This window comes from Carica papaya, chromosome 2 (assembly GCF_054855325.1).
Source record: "Carica papaya isolate Zhongbai chromosome 2, ASM5485532v1, whole genome shotgun sequence".
Classification (NCBI taxonomy): Eukaryota; Viridiplantae; Streptophyta; class Magnoliopsida; order Brassicales; family Caricaceae; genus Carica; species Carica papaya.
In genome coordinates, this window is record NC_142310.1 from 17,644,450 (window position 1) to 17,664,609 (window position 20,160).

The following is a 20,160-nucleotide window of genomic DNA, read 5'->3' on the forward strand; positions in this document are numbered from 1 at the left end:
CGTTGCGGTTGGGTGTTTTACTTCGGTTAACTTGTAGAGAAGAAAACGGTGGTCACAACGGTGGAAAAATCACATCGAACGGGAATCGGGAATTGGGCTGTCCGTGCGCATTTTTGATATAGGTTGTTCGTGCACACGGGAACGGATCTTAGCCGTTCGATCGCGCGCACGCAGATCGCCCATGTAGCTCCCCCCCGTGTGGCCTCCAACGTCAGTGCCTCTACCATCTGGCGCGTCCTAGCGGACAGCTGACGTGGCGTAACTTTTTTAAATTATGTTTTGACCTCTACTTTCCGATTTTTCTTTCAAAAATACCCCTATAACTCAAATTTTCACCTCTTTTTTTCAAAATTATTTTCAATTAAATCCCTAATCAATTTTTTACCCTTTTATTATTATTATTATTATTATTTTCATTAAATCAAATTAAAATTAAATAAATTAAATTAAAATCATATAAATAATAATTATATTTATATATATATAAAATAATAATAATAATACAAAAAAAAAGGTTGGGTGTTACAACTCTCCCCCCTTAAAAGAAATTTGGTTCCTCAAATTTTTCTCTTACTCTTGATCGAACAGCTAGGAGTACTAGGCTTTAAAGTCTTATTCTAGCTCTCATCTGGCCTCCCTTGGTGTGTGATTCTGCCATATGACCTTCACAAAGGATATCTCCTAGTTGCAGAGTAATGAAACACATTGTGGACCTTAGAAAGTTCAGTAGGTAGTGCTAGTCTGTAGGCGACAGTATCAATCATGTCTAAGACTTCAAATGGTCCAATAAATCGGGGGTTCAGTTTCCCCCTTCAAAATTAAATATACTACCTGAAAAACTTGATTCTGTGTTGTTCGTGTCTACTCTTGGAAGTAGGACACTACTGAGAGAGGTTGTATACAGGGCCTGTGTCATAGATATAGCAGATAGAAAATTGAATATAGACCTAATAGAAATTGACACGAGGGACTTTAATGTAATCTTAGGAATGAATTGGCTAACGGCGTATTATGCCACTGTAGATTGTTTTAGTAAGAAGGTTGTATTCAACCCTCTTAATGATGAGTCATTTACAAATTAATAAAACTGTTTAACATTTATTTCCCTCATGGAAAATTTTCTTATTATCGAGTGCTTTAACCCAGCTGTTTTCTCTAACTAGACAAACCGAAGAAAAAAAATTATATTCAAGAGATTCCGGTAGTCTGAGATTTTTCATATGTATTTTCAAATGAACTACCTAGACTGCCAGTAGATAGGGAAGTCGAATTCACCATAGACCTTCAGCTAGGTACCCAGCCTATTTCGGTTACTCTTTACAGCATGAGCCGTGTTGAGATGGAGGAACTGAGGAAACAGATCACTGAACTGCAAGACAATGGATTCATCCAACAAAGTGTGTCCCCTTAGAGTGCCAGAGTCACATTTACAAGAAAGGCTGATGGGATGTTGAGGTTATGTATTGATTACAGAGGTCTGAACATGGTCACGATCAAGAACAAGTATCCTATCCCCAGGATTGACGACCTTTTTGATTAGTTGCAGGGTGCCCAAATCTTTTCCAAAATAGACCTGCGTTTAAGTTATCATAAGATAAAAATCAAGGCGGAAGACATCCCCAAGACAACCTTTCAAATCATGTACGGACACTATGAGTTCCTGGTCATGCCAATTAGACTAATCAACGCTCTAACAATCTTCATGGACTTTATGAACAGGATTTTTAGACAATTCCTATATCAGTTTCTTATTGTGTTCATCGATGACATTTTGGTTTATTCAAAAAGCAGAGAGGAACACGCTCGCCACCTGACTCAAGTTTTATAAGTTCTTAGAGAAAATAAGTTGTGTGTAAAGTTGAGTAAGTGTGGGTTCTGGCTTGAGCAGACTACCTTCCTAGGACACATTATATCAAAGGATGGAGAATTAGTGAACACTAAAAAGGCAGAAGTAGTGCTCGACTAGAAAAAATTGACATTGGTTAAGGAGATCCGTAGTTTTCTAGTCTAGCTGCTCCTCTAACTCAGCTCACAAAGAATAATGTCAAGTTTGAGTGGGATGAGAACTGTGAAAGGAGTTTTTCAGAACTAAAGAAGCGGTTGCACATGTGTTGGCCTTGCCGAGTTAATCGAGTAGATATACAGTTTACAGGGATGTCTCCTACCCAGGTCTGGGTTGTGTTTTGATACAACATGGGAAAGTCACAACCTATGGGTCCAAACAGTTGAAGAGTTATGAGAAAAACAATCCCACCCATGACTTAGAGCTTACCGCAATCATACATGCCTTGAAGACTTGGCGCCATTATTTGTATGGGGAGACCTTTCAGATCTATACCGACCATAAGAGTTTAAAATACATATTCACTCAAAAAGATCTCAACATGCATCAGAGAATTTGGATAAAACTTCTCAAGGACTATGATTGCGGCATCTTGTATCACTCGGGTAAGGAAAACGTGGTAGTCAACACGTTCAGCAGGAAAAGTGCAAGTACATTAGCCTATTTGATGGTTTCAGAATACAGGCGGATAAGGGCCGTACAGTAGGTACAGCTTCAAGACCTGAAGAGAATCATATATCTAGGTCACCTGACTGTTCAGCTTGAGTTAATCGAAAATAAAGGAAGCTTAGTCTGCCGACTCCACCCTAGTGGCCCTCAAGAAAGATGCAGAATAGAGAGTTAACCAAGAATTTCGAGTCTCCATCGATGGGTTGCTCAGATTTCAGGATAGAATGTGTGTTCTATGTGACAGTGAGTTAAAAATGGACATTATGACAGAGGTCCATAGCTCAAAGTTTGTCATGCATCTCGGAAGTACTAAGATGTACCAAGGTATGCGACCTCGATTTTGGTGGAACGAGATGAAAAGAGATATAGCTGACTTTGTTTCTAAATGTTTGGTATGTCAGCAGGTCAAGACAGAGCATCAACGCCCAGGTGGACTACTTCAGCCATTACCAATCCTGGAATGGAAGTGGGAACATATCACCATGGACTTCGTGACAGAATTACCTGAGGCACACTCAGGACATGATGTCATCTGGGTAATTGTTGACTGGCTTACCAAGTCTTCCCACTTCTTGACCATTAAGATGACTGATTCCTTAAACAAGTTGGCAAGAATGTATATTTGGGAAGTAGTCAGATTACATGGAGTGCCAGTGACAGTAGTGTCCGACATGGACCCTAGGTTCACTTCTCGATTTTGGTCTAGCCTTTAGCAAGCCATAGGAAAAAAACTATCTTTTAATATTGCATTCCATCCTCAGACCGATCAGCAATTAGAAAAGATAATCCGCACACTTGAAGATATATTTCGAGTTTGTGTTCTTGACTTCGGAGAACATTGGGATGACCATCTACCCCTGATAGAGTTCGCCTACAACAACAGCTATCAAGCAAGTATTGGCATGGATTCGTATGAGGCGTTATATGGGTGTCCATGCAGATCGCCAATTTATTGGGAGGAAGTGGATGATAAAAAACTATTCAGCCCAGATCTGGTAGAGGAGACTATATCCAAAATAGTTAAGATTAGGAAGAACATTCAGACGACTCAGAGCAAGCAAAAAAGTTATGCGGACATCTAGAGGAGAGATTTGAAATTTGAGAAAGACGATTGGGTGTGCTTTAAGGTCACTCCTTTCAAGGGAATCAGTAGGTTCGACAAAAAGAAGAAATTAAATCCCTGATTTATTGGACCATTCAAAATCTTAGACAAAATTGGTGTTGTCGCCTATAGACTAGCACTTCTTCTAGAACTTTTCAATGTCTATAATATGTTTTATGTGTCCATGCTACGTAAGTACAATCCGAACTCCTATTACGTCTTGGCCCACGAGCCTCTTTCACTTCATGAGATTTGTTCTACAAGGAAGTATCGGTCGGCATTGTGGGCTGAAAGAGCATATTACTCCCAAATTGGGAAATTTCTTTTGTTAAGGTCTTATGACAGAATCACAAATTGAAAGATGCCACATGGGAGCTAGAATCAGACTTTAGAGCCAAATACCCCTAGCTGTTTGATTGAGAGTGAGAGAGACAAATTTGAGGGGCTAAATTTCCTTTAAAGGGAGGAGAGTTATAATGCCCAAGTTTAAATTTAATGTAAATTAAATTTATTTAAATGTAATTTTTTAATTTTATTTTGGAGTAAAAATTAAATAATTTTGATTGATGATGAAATTGGAAATAATTTTAGGGAAAAGAGGTGAAAATTTCGGTTCTGATGATATTTTTAAAAGAAAAATTAAAAACCAGAGGTTAAAATGTAATTTAGAGAAATTTTACCACGCCAAATGCCCAGTCAGCAGGTACGATGAATCAGGATGCGTTGTGTGGCAGCGGACGCTGACGCAATGCCATGCAGGAGGCCACGCGGGCGATCCACGTGTCCGGGATCGAATGACCCAGATCTATTCCCGCGCGCACGGATGACCCAGATGCGTTCCCTTCCCAAACACAATCGGATGGTTAGATTTGAACGTGATCAGATGGTCATTATTAGATCGTGATAGACGGTCCATATTGGATCATGATGAACGGTTCAGATTCACTCCCTATTTAATCGCGATCGGACAGTCTAGATCAAATGCGATGGACGACCCAGATCAAAAGTGTACGAATATAAATAACTCCCATCCATACCAAACCTTAACCCTAGCTGCCAGACCCCCTCGCCAGAGAAAAAGACCCAACCGCTGGGAAGGAGACCGCCGCCGCACCGAAGCCCTTTCCAACCGTCAAAAAAGGTAAAAATTTCTCCTTTTGCTTAGAATTCAATTTTAAACACACCCATGGCCAAATCAGAAAAAAAGAACCGGCTGATTGGCCAAAAACGTGGGCAAAGCCCAGCGACTGCCGCCGCAGGAAATTTCACAAAAAGTCTCCGATGAGGTCCTTCCTGATTCCCATTTTGCGTAATTTTTTCACTGTTGTGATCACCGTTTCCTTTTCTACAGGTTGACCGAAATAAAACACCCAACCGTAACATGAGTCGGAGGAGCCGCCGCACCGGAGAGCCCCGCCACTGGTGAGTTTCGATTTTTTATATTTTTTCGGCCAACCGAGGCCCCTTAACATGTTTTCTTACAGGGATTGATGCGAAATCGACCGAATCTAGCCGAAAACAACCGACTCGAGGCGAATCGCTGCTGTACCAGAATTTTGAAATTGACCAAAGTGGGCCCTGAGACTGATTTTGGGGTTATTTGGGACATTTGTAGGTACTTATAGCGCGTTTTGATTTTCGAAGGAAAATTCAGGGAACCTAGGAACCGCCTGTAGGCGCAGTGAACAGCTTAGCTTTTCGAACACCAAATTGAGTAAGAATCTCTCACCCTATTCTCTGTTATAGAATTGAAGTCTAATTAACAATAAATAAGGTATTCTGTACAATTTAGAAAATGTTCATAATTAAATTACGGATTATTAATGGAGCCAAAATCGAAAACTATTCTCTGTTGATTCCTGTTGATTGTTTTTACAGTTTAAATGCATGATAGTGCCTTATTGATTTATTATATAGCTTTGAATGCATGTATTGTTGTTTTACGTGTTTATGGTTGAATTGGAAAAATAGAGGTTAAAGGTAAACGGAAAACTTGTGTGATTAAGTGACTGGATGAAACGACAATCTTGCTAGACATCTTGGGAGATGGTGGACAGACCATGTACATAGGAAACCCTACCGTGAACGTGTCTCATACCAGACAGGGTATGGAGACTTGGTAACTTGGTGCTCATACCGGACGAGGTATGAGGACAGCCCACTTCACCCTCATACCGTTCATTTCCTTATTTCTTTGTATTTCCTTCAAAATGGTGAATTCTGTAACACTAATTGGTACTTTAAGTTATTGTGTAAGAAATGTAAATATTGAACATTTATTTCACTTCTGCACTTTTATTATCATTTACTTCTTTTGGATATTTTTGGAATCGTTACAACAACTACAGTCAAGTATCTAGGTTTGCTAGAAAATATTATTTATATTATTAATAAAGAGAGCCATAAAAAAATTGTCAGTATATTTGTGTGTGTGTGTGTGTTTGTGTGTGTATGTATGTATATATATACTCAAATGGTTACATGTGCCATTAAGCTATCAATCAACTTAGTTTCTTAATAATTAAGTGGCATAAAGGTAGTTTTTTTTTTTAATTTTTTAAGATTGATTTTTTTTTCTTTTTAATTATCAAATAAAATAATACTTACCACGTAAGATTTTAGTCTGATCTAATAAAACTAATTAGAAAAATATTATTTTAAAATAATATATACAAATTTGTTTAAGAACTAAATATATTTGGAATTAAAAAAAAAAAAAAACATTTAACTGGGGACAAAGTGAGAACAATTTGGGAAATTAGGGAAAAATTTTAAATTTAGAAAGGGTTTTTCAATTAGGGGTAAAAACTGTATCCAAAAAGTGTTAAAATGGGCCCAAATAAGAGAAGAACAGTGTGAATAAATAATTAATTAAATTAAGAAATTGTTAGTAATTAATTAATTAAAATAAAATACAAAATTGGTAAACGGGCTGGGCTACCTACGAGCTTTGGGTTAGTATCCGGAGACCCCGAAGAGAAGGAAACGTTTCATAAGTTAATGAATTAAACTAAAACTATTTTGTTGAGCCCAATTGTAATAACACCGGAAACATCGGGTACAGTGAGAGACAAATAATAAGATATAAAAAAGAAATATTTAAAGAACTTATATAAACGTACATATTTATAAATAAATAAATAAAATAATAAAAATATTTTAACCAAGAGTTTGAATTTTGTAGTGTGCGCCGTTGGTTATAGTTTAAAATGATATTTTTTTTTATAAATAAAAAAAAGGGTATGTTAGATAAATGGTACATAATTGGCATTTGTATTGTATCTATAGTTTATACATATATCTATATGAACCCAATTCCTAACTAACAAATTCTAGAAGATTTCTTTACAAAATTTATGATCATTGACTAGAGTTACATAACCAAAAACAATAAATTCTTTATTTAAGAGAAAAATTAGAGAGAGTTGTTGGCCTTCACATACTATATGTACATAAAATGGCACCCATCATAGCCTGTGTACAATAATAAGAAAATGTTATTATCATATATTCTGAAGTAGCTTATGAATTATTATAATTATTTATAATAAAAAATCATTTTACTTTTTAAACAAATTATGTGAAAGGTATGCCATCTATCAATTGTATGTACACATATAAATGTATTAAATATTTATTATGTTACACTTTATGAATATAATATCAAAGTATGTAACCAAAAAACAAAAAAAAAGGTATTTTATTTTGTAACAAAACTGTATTCTTATTTGTTAAAATTATATCTGTTTTTTTTTTTTTTTTTTTAATTTTCATTTCCTAAATATATATGAGGTTTTTATTTATTTTTTAAATAATATATTTTTATATAAATATTATTACTTTTAAACATTCATGAATTATTTTATAAAATAATTAAAACTTTAATATACAGAGAAAACAAAATATTTTTAAATTTTTTCTAATTTAATCATAATTTTCACCATTGTTTTCTTTACTTTTGACTAAATTTATAAAATAAAAAATATAGTTCGATGAGTTACTTGGATCCACGGTGACGAGCATGGCTGTTCCTCCAAACTCACAGGTTCCACCTGCACCCTTCGTTTTTTGCCAGTAACTATTGAAAGCAAATGAAGCATGCGCAAACAACGTGTTTGGCTGGAAACACGGTCCATCCGCCTGAATCGAATCGCAATCAGCTCCCGATCCGCAAGCATAGTTCATTGCCTCTTGAACGATTGGATCTGGCACTGACGGCTTCGCCACACACCACAGCGCTAAGCTCGGAGCCACATTAGGAGGCGGCGGCGCTGTCGGCGGCGGATACACGATCGGCGGCAGAAACACGGTCGGAGATGGCACGGCGGATGGTGGATTGGGCGTATAAGTTGCAGGGGACGGCGGATTAGGGACGAAATAAAACGGCGCTGGCGGCGGATTAGGGATTGGAGTCGGAGTGGTTGATGATGGTGGTGGAAAAACACAGTAAGGCGGCAATGGAATTGGAGAAAGTGAGTCGTACGGAGGAAGATTAAATGGAGAACTCACACCATACGGTTGGGTGTTGGATGAGTCCAGAGACTGAACCAGGTTTAAATTTTCCATTACTTGTTCTAGAAATGTGTGCTTGAATGCTCTCAATTTCTTTGCTGAATCTCCTCTGATCAATGCCATTGATTGTCGTCCCTCTGCCAAAACCGCAATACAACATATTAATTCATATTAAGAACCAGATTATTAAGTAAGTTTAGCTTCCATTTGAGGTAGCCTTTTGCTTTGAAATAAAAACCATACTTAATGGACATTTGGGCGGGGAATAGTTTGTCTGGTAAATCTGTGAACTGCTGTTAAAAAATATGTTTAATGTAAAGTAATTTGATAAAATTTAGATTTTAAAATTTTAAATATTAAAAAATTAGTACCATTTTTTAAGAGTTACGTATTGTATTCCACAGTTTCTCAACAGTCGACTAAAATATTTTTATTCCATGTTTAATAAATTAAAAATATTTTTTATTTGATGCCAGAAATATTTTTAGAACAGCACAAACAAAGCTAAATAAATTAATAGACCTTATTTGGTGATATAAAACAAATGATAATTAGATTCTTAAAAATAACTTGAAATTTGAAAGAACATGTACTAAATCTTAACAAAAGAATCATCTTGCTTTTGCAGCTTTAATTCCTGAGTCTGACATTCAATTACACTTTTAACTTCACACTTGTTCGATACTGATTACTTTCCCTGCTTCAAAGAATGCGAAGCTGGTGTGTGTGTGTGTGTATATACACTAAACATATATGTGTATCTATAAGCAGATACAAAGTATATATTCAAAAGAAACGAGGAGCATTATTAGACAAAATATCTCGGAAGAAGCAAAATTTCTACGAGTTCCCAAAACAATAGCTTCGTACTAGTGAAAAAAAAGAAGACTCAAGCTTCTGTTAACAAAAACAAGTGTCAGGTAAAAATGGAAGAAAACAAGTTAGAAATATATATATATGTAAACATCTGGAAGTACATACACACACATATTATAGCGGCAGTTTAAATATTGATAGACTAATTTGCTGCATGCAATAACTGAAAAATACTGTATTCAAGTTGATATAAAAGTTAAACTCGATAAAATAATAGTTGCCTACAAAGTGGACTGTGAATGATTAATTAGGAAATGATTAGGAAGAAGCTTACCGCAATGAATGAAAAAGGTGGAAGTGACTAACAGATAGAGAATTAGCCGAATGCAAGCTCTTATGCAATGACCTGGGCTTGCTTCCATGACTCACACTGTCACAACTTGAAGATCCCACAACAAACAAGTAGGAGTTAATAATATATATGGATATATAAATTAGCCAAGTAGCGTAGGGTGAAATAAAGATTGATTCTTGCGGCAGTCTGTACAGTTGCTTTACTTACCTGAGTATGATATATATTGTGTGTGTGTGTGTATATATATAAATTATGTTATGGCATATATGCTTGCTTGACATTGGGAAAAATCAAAATAGGTTTTTTTTTTTTTTTTAATATTTGTTATCTTTTTGTTTTGCTTGCTTTCTACTCAAAGCTCTCTTTCAATCCAACCCATGTTGGAAACAGCAGCATCCTTGGTTACTTTCATTGACTAGTCTGTGTTGGAAGACTTGCCAGCCTCAACTAAATGCACTTTTTAAATCATCTACTTACAATATATTTATGTCTTAATTATGGATTATGTCACGAAAAAGAAGAAAGTGGTTTCTGAATGGGATTATCAAAGCATATTGTAGGGAGTTTAGTAAGAGAGAGAATTTATAGTTAAACTCCTGTATTGGGTTCAGAATGAATTTCTATTTGTGCCTTGCAGAATTTATTTTATATACGAAATAATGTATCTATAGGAAAGAATTCTAATGTATCCGAGATTATTTATTTAGTGCCCCATTTGTAATTGTGTCCAATCAGTTCTTTTGTTTTCTTTTTTAATATTTTTTTGGTTCAAATATATTATATTTTTATATAATTACAAGCTATGTCTTTATAAATTTTACCGTAGAGTAGAACATAATACTATTATTCTTTTTTACAGTAGAGTTGTAACGTTTTGGAAATTCCAAGTATATGATTTAAGTAAATACCAATATGTGTTAAACCAAACTCAGTCGTGTATTCCGTATGTAAGTAAAATAAACTTAATTTAAACAAGGAGGATTAACAAAAAAAAAAATCATTCCATTATTAAACTCTTCTGCATCACCTTATTTTTCCTCACAAATACACCACATAGACACTCTTTAAACAACTAACAGATGCATGTAAATGCAAATAAAATAGTAAACATCCTCCTAAGGACTCATCCATTTCACCGCTGTCTATGGTGATAGTCGTACCATATTTGACCCAAATCAGTGGGCCACACCAGAGCATATTTATAGATGCATGGTAAACAACTAGCAATGCATGGTAAGGGAAAATAAAATAGTAAACGTCCTTTCAGGGACTCATCCATTTCACCGTTGTCTATGGTGACAGTCATACCATATTTGACCCAATTCAGTGGGCCACACCAAAGCATATTTACAAATGCATGGTAAACAACTAACAATGCATGGTAAGGGAAAATAAAACAGTAAACATCTTCCCAGGGACTCATCCATTTCATCATTGTCTATGGTGACAATCATACCACATTCGACCTAATTCAGTGGGCCACATCAGAGCACGTTTATGGCAATTGGTTAGTAAATGATATTAAGAAAATATAAAAAAATGTATGCACACAAGCATTATGCAATGTCCGACCACCCAATGGCCACGCACACACACTGTCACAAGAGTAGGTTTAAGGTATACTCGGCACTTTATGCCACTCAGTAAGACCCATCTCTTAGTGCTTCCCACCACAACATTTTTAGGTCCTTTAGTTTAAACACAATAGCTCATGTCCCGCATGTATATTTTTCTCATATGGCCCCCTTTTTCCTTTTTATATTGATCTATCCTTAAGAACCTCACTACCTATCTCAGTTGGCCTTCCCATGTTATTCCCCAAAGTTTTTCTCTATTAATGGCTCATCCCTGTATATCAGTTCTCCCTACTCGGACAAGATTTTGTTTTATCCTTAAATCTATTCTTTATAATTTCTTTGAAGAAATCTGTCTTCATACTTTATCAACTTAAAAATTATTAAACGATTAATCCTTACCAGTACATAACCTATTTTTTCACTCTCTACCAACTCCAAATTCAAATATACTACATTTTCTCCAACTATGAATCTTAATTTATAGTTTAAAACTCAAATATGACTTACCTCCTGTCTCCGCGTGAATGTTCACTTGCAGTGTCGACCCTCTCTCAAATCCTTCTTAGTGGCGCCGTAATGTAGCACCACCAGTTCCCCTTCTTCTTCGTACTCTTCCTCTCATTCTTCTCTCAATCAGCCTAGCTATTTTCAAATCTTGTTTCCTCTTCTCTCCCCCTCTATACCACAGCCCCCTTTTTTTATATTGGGGTAAAAACAATCATAGTCGTTTAAAATATTTGCACCATCCTCGTCGTTCTTTTCAAGGTGTTTTTCGAGGTTCCTGGTCAACATTACTTGGCTTCATCTAAACCCTTCCTCTCTCTAATGATGCACTCTAATGTCACTCAACACGTGTGGCGATTCCTTATTGGTTTCCCCCACAGTGACTTGTTGACATGTTAGCTTTTCAAGGTTTACAATTCTACCCCTATTTGATTAATTTTTCGTTTAAGTCCTTCCTTATGGTTCATTCATTGATTTTTTTCTTTTTTTTGTTAATCCTACTCTATTCCACTTGTTTAAATTAAGTTTATTTTACTTGTATATAGAATACACAACTGAGTTTGGTTTAACACATATTTGTATTTACTTAAATCATATACTTGGAATTTCCAAAACGTTATAATCTCCCCCCTAAAAAATTTGGTTCCCCAAATTTGATTACATAATCTCGAACAACTAAGGATAGTTTGTTTTCATCAGGTCTTCCCGCTCCTAAATCGATTTTTACTGTGAGTGGTGCTACCACAGGACTTTCACCATTAGTATTGTTCGATTTTTTTTATAGCAGCCCCGGTAATTCAAAAAATGGAAATTATATTATAAATATTAAATGCGGAAGCGAGATCAAAATTTCAGTTAACATCCCTTACACGAAAACCAAAAACGTACTTAAAGTATAAAAGATTAAACTAACTAAGAGAGAAACTCGAAAATAAAACTATGAGTATGACTACAGAGTCTCTAGGCATCCCCTTCGTCGTCCTCCTGCGGAACGGGCTCGGGAATCATATCTTCCTGATCTGAAATGGTTAAATAAGGAGTGAGCTACACTAGCCCAGTAAGAACATCACGATATCTCACCGTCACGGAGGTAAAGGTGGGTAGAAAAACACAAAAGACCAATGGAGCATGATTTACAACAAATCCTTTTTATTTATGATAAAACCTTTACCATCCACTTAGCTCGGTGGAATTCATGAAGCAATATAAGAAAACAATAACATTATCACAAACATGGAATAATATAAGCTGTAAAACATAGCACTTATCACGCCTTTTGTAATTCAATCATTATACAACATATCCTTTTCTCATTTACCAGCCTACTAGTATCCATGGGGGTCCATAGGGGTCCCGCTACCCGTTAACCTTTAACATTCATAATCAGTTTCCAGGGTCGTCCCCATACCCCGTCCGGTATGGGCGCCAAAACCATAAACCTCAATACCCCGTCCGGTATGAGGGTGAAACGGGCCGTCCCCATACCCCGTCCGGTATGGGCGCCAAAACCATAAACCTCAATACCCCGTCCGGTATGAGGGTGAAACGGGCCGTCCCCATACCCCGTCCGGTATGGGCGCCAAAACCATAAGATCTCCATACCCCGTCCGGCATGTGAGACCACAATTCCGGTAGGGTTCCCTACGGACCCGGTCCGTCCACCATCTCCCAGGATATCTAGTCAGGCTAACCCCATCATACAATTATCAGTCTACACAATCTTTCATTTTCCTTTTCCTCAATAAGCATCGTCAATTCACATTTAAGAAAGCAAATCGTAATTCATGCCAAACAGACAACATACAGTATCAGTTCTTCAGTCTTTTAACCCATAAATAAATAAAACAGTAATATATGCACTCGAAACTATAAAATGAACACATCAAACCTCATAATGCATTTAAAGCTGTAAAACAGGCCAAATAACAGTAAATCATAAATCACACTAGACTCGGGCTCCATTAGCAACCTTAAGCAATTTCACACATGCGTTAATTCAAGAAATATCGTTTTATCATTTTGAACTTTAATACCGTGATAGGAAATAGGGTGAGGAGTCCTTACTTGTTTTCGGGATCCAAATACGATTCACAGTGCGCCTACAGGCCGTCCCTAATTTTCCCTGAATTTTTCCCGGGGAACTGAAACACACTAACGGTACCTGCACGTGTTCCAAAAAAAAACCCAAATTAGGCCCAGGGCCTCTTTCGGCCAAAATCGCAACTCCGGCACGGCGGCGGCGAGTCGCCTCGGGTTGGCTGTTTTCGGCCGTTTTCGGCCAAATTCGGCCACACTCGCATCGGTCCCTGTGAGAAAACAACCCTAGGGCCCTCAGGGGGCCAAAAAAATCACGGAAAAACGGAGCTTACCGGCGGCGGCGCTCTCGGGTGCGGCGGCTCTCCGGCGAGGTTCGTGTTTTGGTGATTCGGCTCCGGTCAACCTGTAGAGAAAAGAATGGTGATCACGGTGATATAAAAATTGCATCAAACGGAGGCCGGGAAGGGCCTCGTCGGAGGCAAAAACCGAGAGGGGGCGCGGCGGCGCCGCTGGTCTTCGGCCGCGTATTCCGGCCGTTTGGCCGGGATTTTGGCTTCGATTTGGCCATAGGAGGAATCAGCGTGGAAAAACGAGTTGGGGGTATGAAATTTACCTCGATCGGCGATCAGAAATTTCCCCGGTGCGGCGGCGGGTGGCGGCGGTCGGCCTCTGGTTCGTCTTCTCCGGCGAGCGGCAGGCGGCTAGGGTTTGTGGTCTGGTGTGGGGGTTCTATTTATAACCCCTTGCCCTTTGATCTCAGCCGTCCATTTTGTTTTAATCTGGGCCGTCCATTTTTGATTAAATCTGGGCCGTCCGTGCGATTAAATCTGGGCTGTCCGATCACGCGATTGATCTGGGCCGTCCGATCGCGCCCACGCGGATCGCCAACGTGGCCCGTTCAGGAGCGACGTGGTCTTGCCACGTGGCAGGTCTCGGTTGGCCGGGACTGCTGACCGGGCCTGCTGACGTGGCTGTCGGTTTTTTTTTTTTTTTTTTTTTTTTCCCCTCGGTCCGGGCGCTACAACTTTAATATCATATTTTGTCATTCGAGTATGCAACTGGGCTTTTCTTCATACGTCAGGTCCTTTTCTAGAGAAAGTAACCATGTTGTATGATATGCAATGGTTGAGATGGTACTTTCATAGCATAGATGTGTAGAACACATTATGAACTCTATAATATCCCGGTGGTAAAGCTATTCTTTAAGCAGTCATACCCACTTCTTCTAGTATTTCGAAGGGTCCTACAAATTGGGACCTTAACTTTTCCTTCTTCCTAAATCGTAAAAGGCCCTTCATAGGTGAAACTTTAAGGAACACATGGTCACCTATTTCAAACGTTACATATATTTTCTACTATCAGCATAGCCCTTCTGACTGCATTGTGCCTCCTGAAGGTTTTTTTTTATTATGGATATGTTTGTGGTGGTTTCCTCTACTAGTTTCAGCCTGATCATTCTCTGTTCTCTGACTTTTTTCCAACATATTAGTGACCTGCATGACCTACAATAGAGAGCTTCATAAGGATTCATCCCAATACTAGTATGATAACTATTATTGTACGCAAATTCTACTAAGAGCAATAATTTATCTCAATGTCCTCCGAACTCTATGATACAGGCTCGTAACATGTCTTTTAACACTTGAATGGTTCTTTCAGTCTGTCCATCTGTCTGATGGTGAAATACTGTATTGAAATTCAATTTCGTGCCCATAGCCTATTGAAAACTCCCTCAAAATCTAGAAGTAAATCTGGGGTTTCTATCCAAAACAATTAAGACAGGAGTTATATGTAATTTGATCACTTCTCTAATATACAATTTGACAAGTTTATCCACTAAGTCAATAACTCTCATGGTAAGAAAACGAAAAGATTGTCATTCGATCCACAATAACCCAAATACTAACGTGATTGGAACGGGTTCATGGCAATCCTGTCACAAAATCTATAAAAATATGTTCTCACTTCTATTCTGGTATTGGTAAAGGTTATAACAGACCTTCGGGTCTTTGGTGTTCTGTCTTTACTTGTTGACATGTCAAATATCGTGACACAAATTCGGCAATATCACGTTTCATTCCATTCCACCAATAGTGTCTTTGCAAGTTCTGGTAAATCTTTGTACTTCCCGGGTACATAGTAAACTGTGAATTGTGGGCTTCTTAAAGGACCTATTTTTACAACTCTTTATCATTTGGGACGCATACTCTTCCTCTAAATTTGACTAAACCATCACTGTGTGTGCTGAATTCTACTCTTGTTTCTTGTTATGTGTCTTTTCTTATCAATTGTAACTCATTATCTGACATTTGTCCTTATCTCATTCTTTGAATTAAAGTCGATTGAACCCTAATACTGGCTAAATATCCTTTCTTGCGTCGTTCTTTAATTTCTAGCCACTGCATTGCTTCCCTCGGTTCCCAGTCACAGATCATTATACATGTCAATAATCTCGTACTTTTCCTACAGAGGGCATCATCGACCATATTCTCTTTGATTGGATGTTATTGGATTTTATAGTTAATGTCCTTCAGTAGCTCTATCTATCGTATCTGACACATATTAAGTTCTTTTTAGAGAATATTTATTGTAAACTCTTATGTTCAGTGTAGATTTCAAAGGTCTCACCATACAAATAATGACACCATAATTTGAGGGCGTAAACTATCGTGCCAATTCTAAGTTGTAGGTTGGCTAATTCTCTTCGTGTACCTTCAATTATTTAGATCTATAGGCAATTACCTTCCTATAATGTATTAGTACGCAACCCAATCCTTAATGAGATGCATCACTATATACTGCATAACCACCGACACCACCCAGAATTGTCAATATTAGGGTCGTGGTAAGTCGGTGTTTGAGTTCATTGAAACTTTTTTCGCAGTCATTATCCCACTCAAATCTTACATTTTTCTTGGTCAATCGAGTGAATGGTGTCGCAATAGTCAAAAAAACCCCTTATGAAGCGGCGATAGTATCCGGCTAGTCCTAAAAAAACTTCGAATCTCAGTTACAGAAGTTAGTTATTCCTATTTTATCATTACTTCTACTTTTGCAGGATCTACTGATACACCATCTTTATACACTATATGCCCTAAAAATAAAATCTAATCAAGCCAAAATTTACACTTGCTTAGTTTAGCATACAACTTAGCTTTTTTGAGAATTTCCAGTACACAAGTCCAATGCCCAACATATTCTTATCGATCTTTGGAGTATATCAAGATGTTATTTATGAATATAATCACATATCGATCCAGAAGAAACAGAAACAGTCTATTCATCAAATCCATGAACATTACAGGAGCATTTGTCAATCTAAATGGTATAATGAAGAATTCATAGTGACCATATCTAATGCAAAATGTTGTCTTTGTTATATTTTTTGCTCTAATCTTCAATTGGTGACAACTAGATCGCAAATTTATTTTCGAAAATACTTGAGCCCCCCGAATTGATCAAAGAGATCGTTTATTCTCGGAAATGGATACTTGTTCTTGATTGTGACTTGATTCAAATCCTGTTAATCTATATACATTTGTATCGTATCATCTTTTCTCTTCACAAACAACATTAGCGGACCCTGTGGTAATACGCTCAGTCTGATGAATTTCTTATCCAATAATTTTTGTAGCTGCTTACTTAGTTCCTCTAGTTCAATCCTTGTCATCCTGTGATGAGCCTTCGAGATGGATTGTGTCCTAAGTTGTAACTTTATGGTGAATTCAACTTCTCAATTCGACAGCAAATCGGGGAGGTCTTCTGGGAAGACATTAGAAAAATTCTTACCATAAGTATTTCTTGAACTATAATCCCTTTGTTTCCATTTCCTAACAAGTGATACACAAGGACAATTGTCTTGCGAATTCATGAGCGTCAGATAAAGTTCCTATAACAATGCAACAATCATAAAGGTCATTCATGTATGCATACAAAACTACGTAGGAAGTACAAAGGCAACTCATGCATTTGGCAATCATTTATATGTTAAAGTGATATTTATTAAATGTTATTCATATCTCTATATTTGATATTACATAGCGAATGGTTCTTCGTTGGGGATTTTAAATACAACCTTCTTATTAAAACAATCTACATTAGTATAATAGGCGACCAACCAATCCATGCCTAAAATTATATCAAAATCCTTAATATTTAACAAAATCAGGTCTACTTCTAACATCCGACCTGCAATTTTTACCACACATGATTTATATATTATATTCGTACTCATCGTGCCACTTGTAGGCAGTGTTACCATTAACACACAATCTAATGAGACTGGCTCAACTTTTAACCTAAGTACAAATGTGTGTGAAGTGAATGAATGAGTAGCCCCTGGGTCAATTAAAACTCTAGCACGATAGTTAGAGATAGAAAGTGGACCTTATATGACATTTGGTGTTGTCTTGACATCTTGGGCTGTAATGGTAAATACTCTGCCTTCAATTAATGGCCTGGTGGGCTTTCTAGGTTCTGGACAATCACGTAGAAAGTGTTGATTACTGCCACACTTGTAACATCCACGACAGGAACATTGCACGAGCGATCCCCATGGTTCATACCACAACGTGTACAATTTGAACTCTTCACCAAGGTCTAGGCATTTGTAACTAGATTCTGAACTGTCTTTTGTCATTTATCTAGTCGACTGGGTAATGACGATGGTCTCTTATGGCTGAAGAGTACTTTGTTATGCTTGGTGTGCTCCCTACATAATGTCTCTACCAATTGAACCTTCTCAAGAACTGCTTGATATGTTGCTAAGGCAAACACAACTACTTAATGGTTTCAATCTTTTCTTGAATCTTCGAGCCTTTTTTAACTCATTCATCATCATTTTAGGTGCAAAACGTCCCAACTCTATAAATTTTTTTGTATACTCCACCATTGATAGTCTCCCTTGACGGAGGTTTGTAAATTTTGCTTCATTCTGATGTCTGAGGAAATCAGAGAAATATTCAATATTAAAAGCCTCAATAAAGGTCTCCCAGGTCACAAGAGGGACTAGAGCTTCCTTCGTTAAGTTCCACCAACGTTCTACTGGTCCTCTCAGCATAAAAATAGCTAGCTAGACCTTTTGCTTTGTATTGACCTTTATCACACTAAATAATTTCTTAAGTTCCTTGGTCTAGTCTTTTACCACCAGTAGGTCATAACCCCCACTGAACACTGGAGGATTAAGTCTCTTATACTGCTTAATATTATTGGTGTCAACCTCATCCTGACCTGTACCTTGATTCTGAAGCTGTTGTGTCTCTTGTCGCATTTTTCTCTCTCTGATCATCACTGCCAAACTCTCAAATACTCGGTATAGCCTATTGAAATCATTTAATATGCACCTGATTGCCCCAGGAGTGGCACCTTTAGTTCAAGGGGTGGTCTTAGTGGTGACAAAAGGTATTGACTGATAAGGGGGTGGCCCAAGTTGCCCCTAGTGAGTGGTAGGGGGCATCGACTGATAAAGGGGTGATCCTTAGAAAGCAAGAAGTGGCACCTAGTGGAATGAGGGGGGCCTCTAAGGAGCTGGCGACGGATCTTGAGGGGCTGGAGTGGATCCCCTTCGAGGTCACCCTCTGCCTTTCTTCATTGTCTTTTCTTACGTACCTGCATTCTAGACACCTATGTAAGTTACTTATTGTTTTTCTTTACATATATAGAAAATCTTAAGTTTGTATCATAGAAAGCCCAAAAACGTTGCTCTGATACCAATTATAACACCCTATATCCCGAAAGGGCGAGGGGTCATCCTTCCCCTTAGATATCCAACACATAGAGCATATTATCCGAGGTTTCTGATAAGATAAAATTTTAATTCACAAGGATTACTTATGTACATATTATCTATTGTGCATTACACATATATATGTTAAATCCTTTCCTCTACAAATACCACAACCAAATCTGATCATCCCGTAAATAAGAGTAAATATAATGATGCAAATAAGAAGAAACAATATAAATTTCTATAGTGTTGTGTGTGTAATATTTCTAAGACCAAGTTATACCAACTATCTCCATTAAGTGCTCATAGGTAGTGGATTCATTTCCTTATATGTCTTGGCCTTGTTCTTGCTTCACTGGATCTGAAATAAAAAAATAATGAGCTATACGAGCCCAGTAAGCTATATTTGAACTTAAAACCAAACGAACTGAAAATATGTAGACTTCATTTCCTAATTTCCTCATACCCACCTATGTTCATCTCTTTAAAGTTTGCCCTCTCTCATTCATATAACTTCACCCCTTCCGTTTCACTCAACCAGATCCATGTACCCTCATTATTTTTTCTTCAACTAGCTATTACACTCCCTCAATTTTATTTTCTAGTTTTCACAGGGATATCCGAGAGTAAATAAGGTTATACGGGCCATTATGAAAAGAATAAGCACAATAAGATCAGAAGGGGTGAATAGATAAAACTGAGGGAGTGTAATAGCTAGTTGAAGAAAAAATAATAAGGGTACATGGATCTGGTTGAGTGAAACAGAAGGGGTGAAATTGTAGGAATGAGAGAGGGTAAACTTTAAGGATATAACATAGGCGGGTATTAGGAAATTGGGAGATGAAGTCTATGTATTTTTAGTTCGCTTGGTTTTAAATTCAAATATAGCTTACTGGGCTCGTATAGCTCATTATTGTTTTATTTCAGATCCAATGAAGCAAGAATAAGGCCAAGACATGTAAGGAAATGAATCCACTACCTATGAACACTTAATGGAGATAATTGGTCTAACTTGGTCCT

The 20,160-nt window shown here is 37.4% G+C and overlaps 1 protein-coding gene and 2 long non-coding RNA genes across 4 annotated transcripts; 1 reads left to right on the forward strand and 2 right to left on the reverse strand.

Annotated features, from left to right (window-relative positions):
• Positions 1 to 6,954: 6,954 nt before the first annotated feature.
• LOC110817282 (Carbohydrate-binding X8 domain superfamily protein) lies at positions 6,955 to 9,499 on the reverse strand. Of its 2 annotated transcripts, XM_022045741.2 has the most exons (3): positions 9,277 to 9,499; positions 7,616 to 8,263; positions 6,955 to 7,088 (listed from the first exon to the last, which is right to left on the reverse strand). In XM_022045741.2, exons 1-3 carry the CDS (start codon positions 9,362 to 9,364, stop codon positions 7,057 to 7,059), a joined length of 768 nt encoding a protein of 255 aa, XP_021901433.2. In that variant the 5' UTR covers positions 9,365 to 9,499; the 3' UTR covers positions 6,955 to 7,056. The 2 variants fall into 2 exon arrangements, with proteins under 2 accessions (XP_021901433.2, XP_088069601.1); XM_088213475.1 differs by lacking the exon at positions 6,955 to 7,088 and having other exon boundaries at positions 7,508 to 8,263.
• LOC148268827 (uncharacterized) lies at positions 8,041 to 10,028 on the forward strand. Its single transcript, XR_015817058.1, has 2 exons — positions 8,041 to 8,165; positions 9,656 to 10,028. It is a non-coding gene; the product is annotated as an uncharacterized LOC148268827 (long non-coding RNA).
• Positions 10,029 to 13,245: 3,217 nt separating this feature from the next.
• On the reverse strand, positions 13,246 to 14,321 carry LOC148268828 (uncharacterized). The gene is made up of 2 exons (XR_015816725.1): positions 13,748 to 14,321; positions 13,246 to 13,539 (listed from the first exon to the last, which is right to left on the reverse strand). It is a non-coding gene; the product is annotated as an uncharacterized LOC148268828 (long non-coding RNA).
• Positions 14,322 to 20,160: the final 5,839 nt, after the last annotated feature.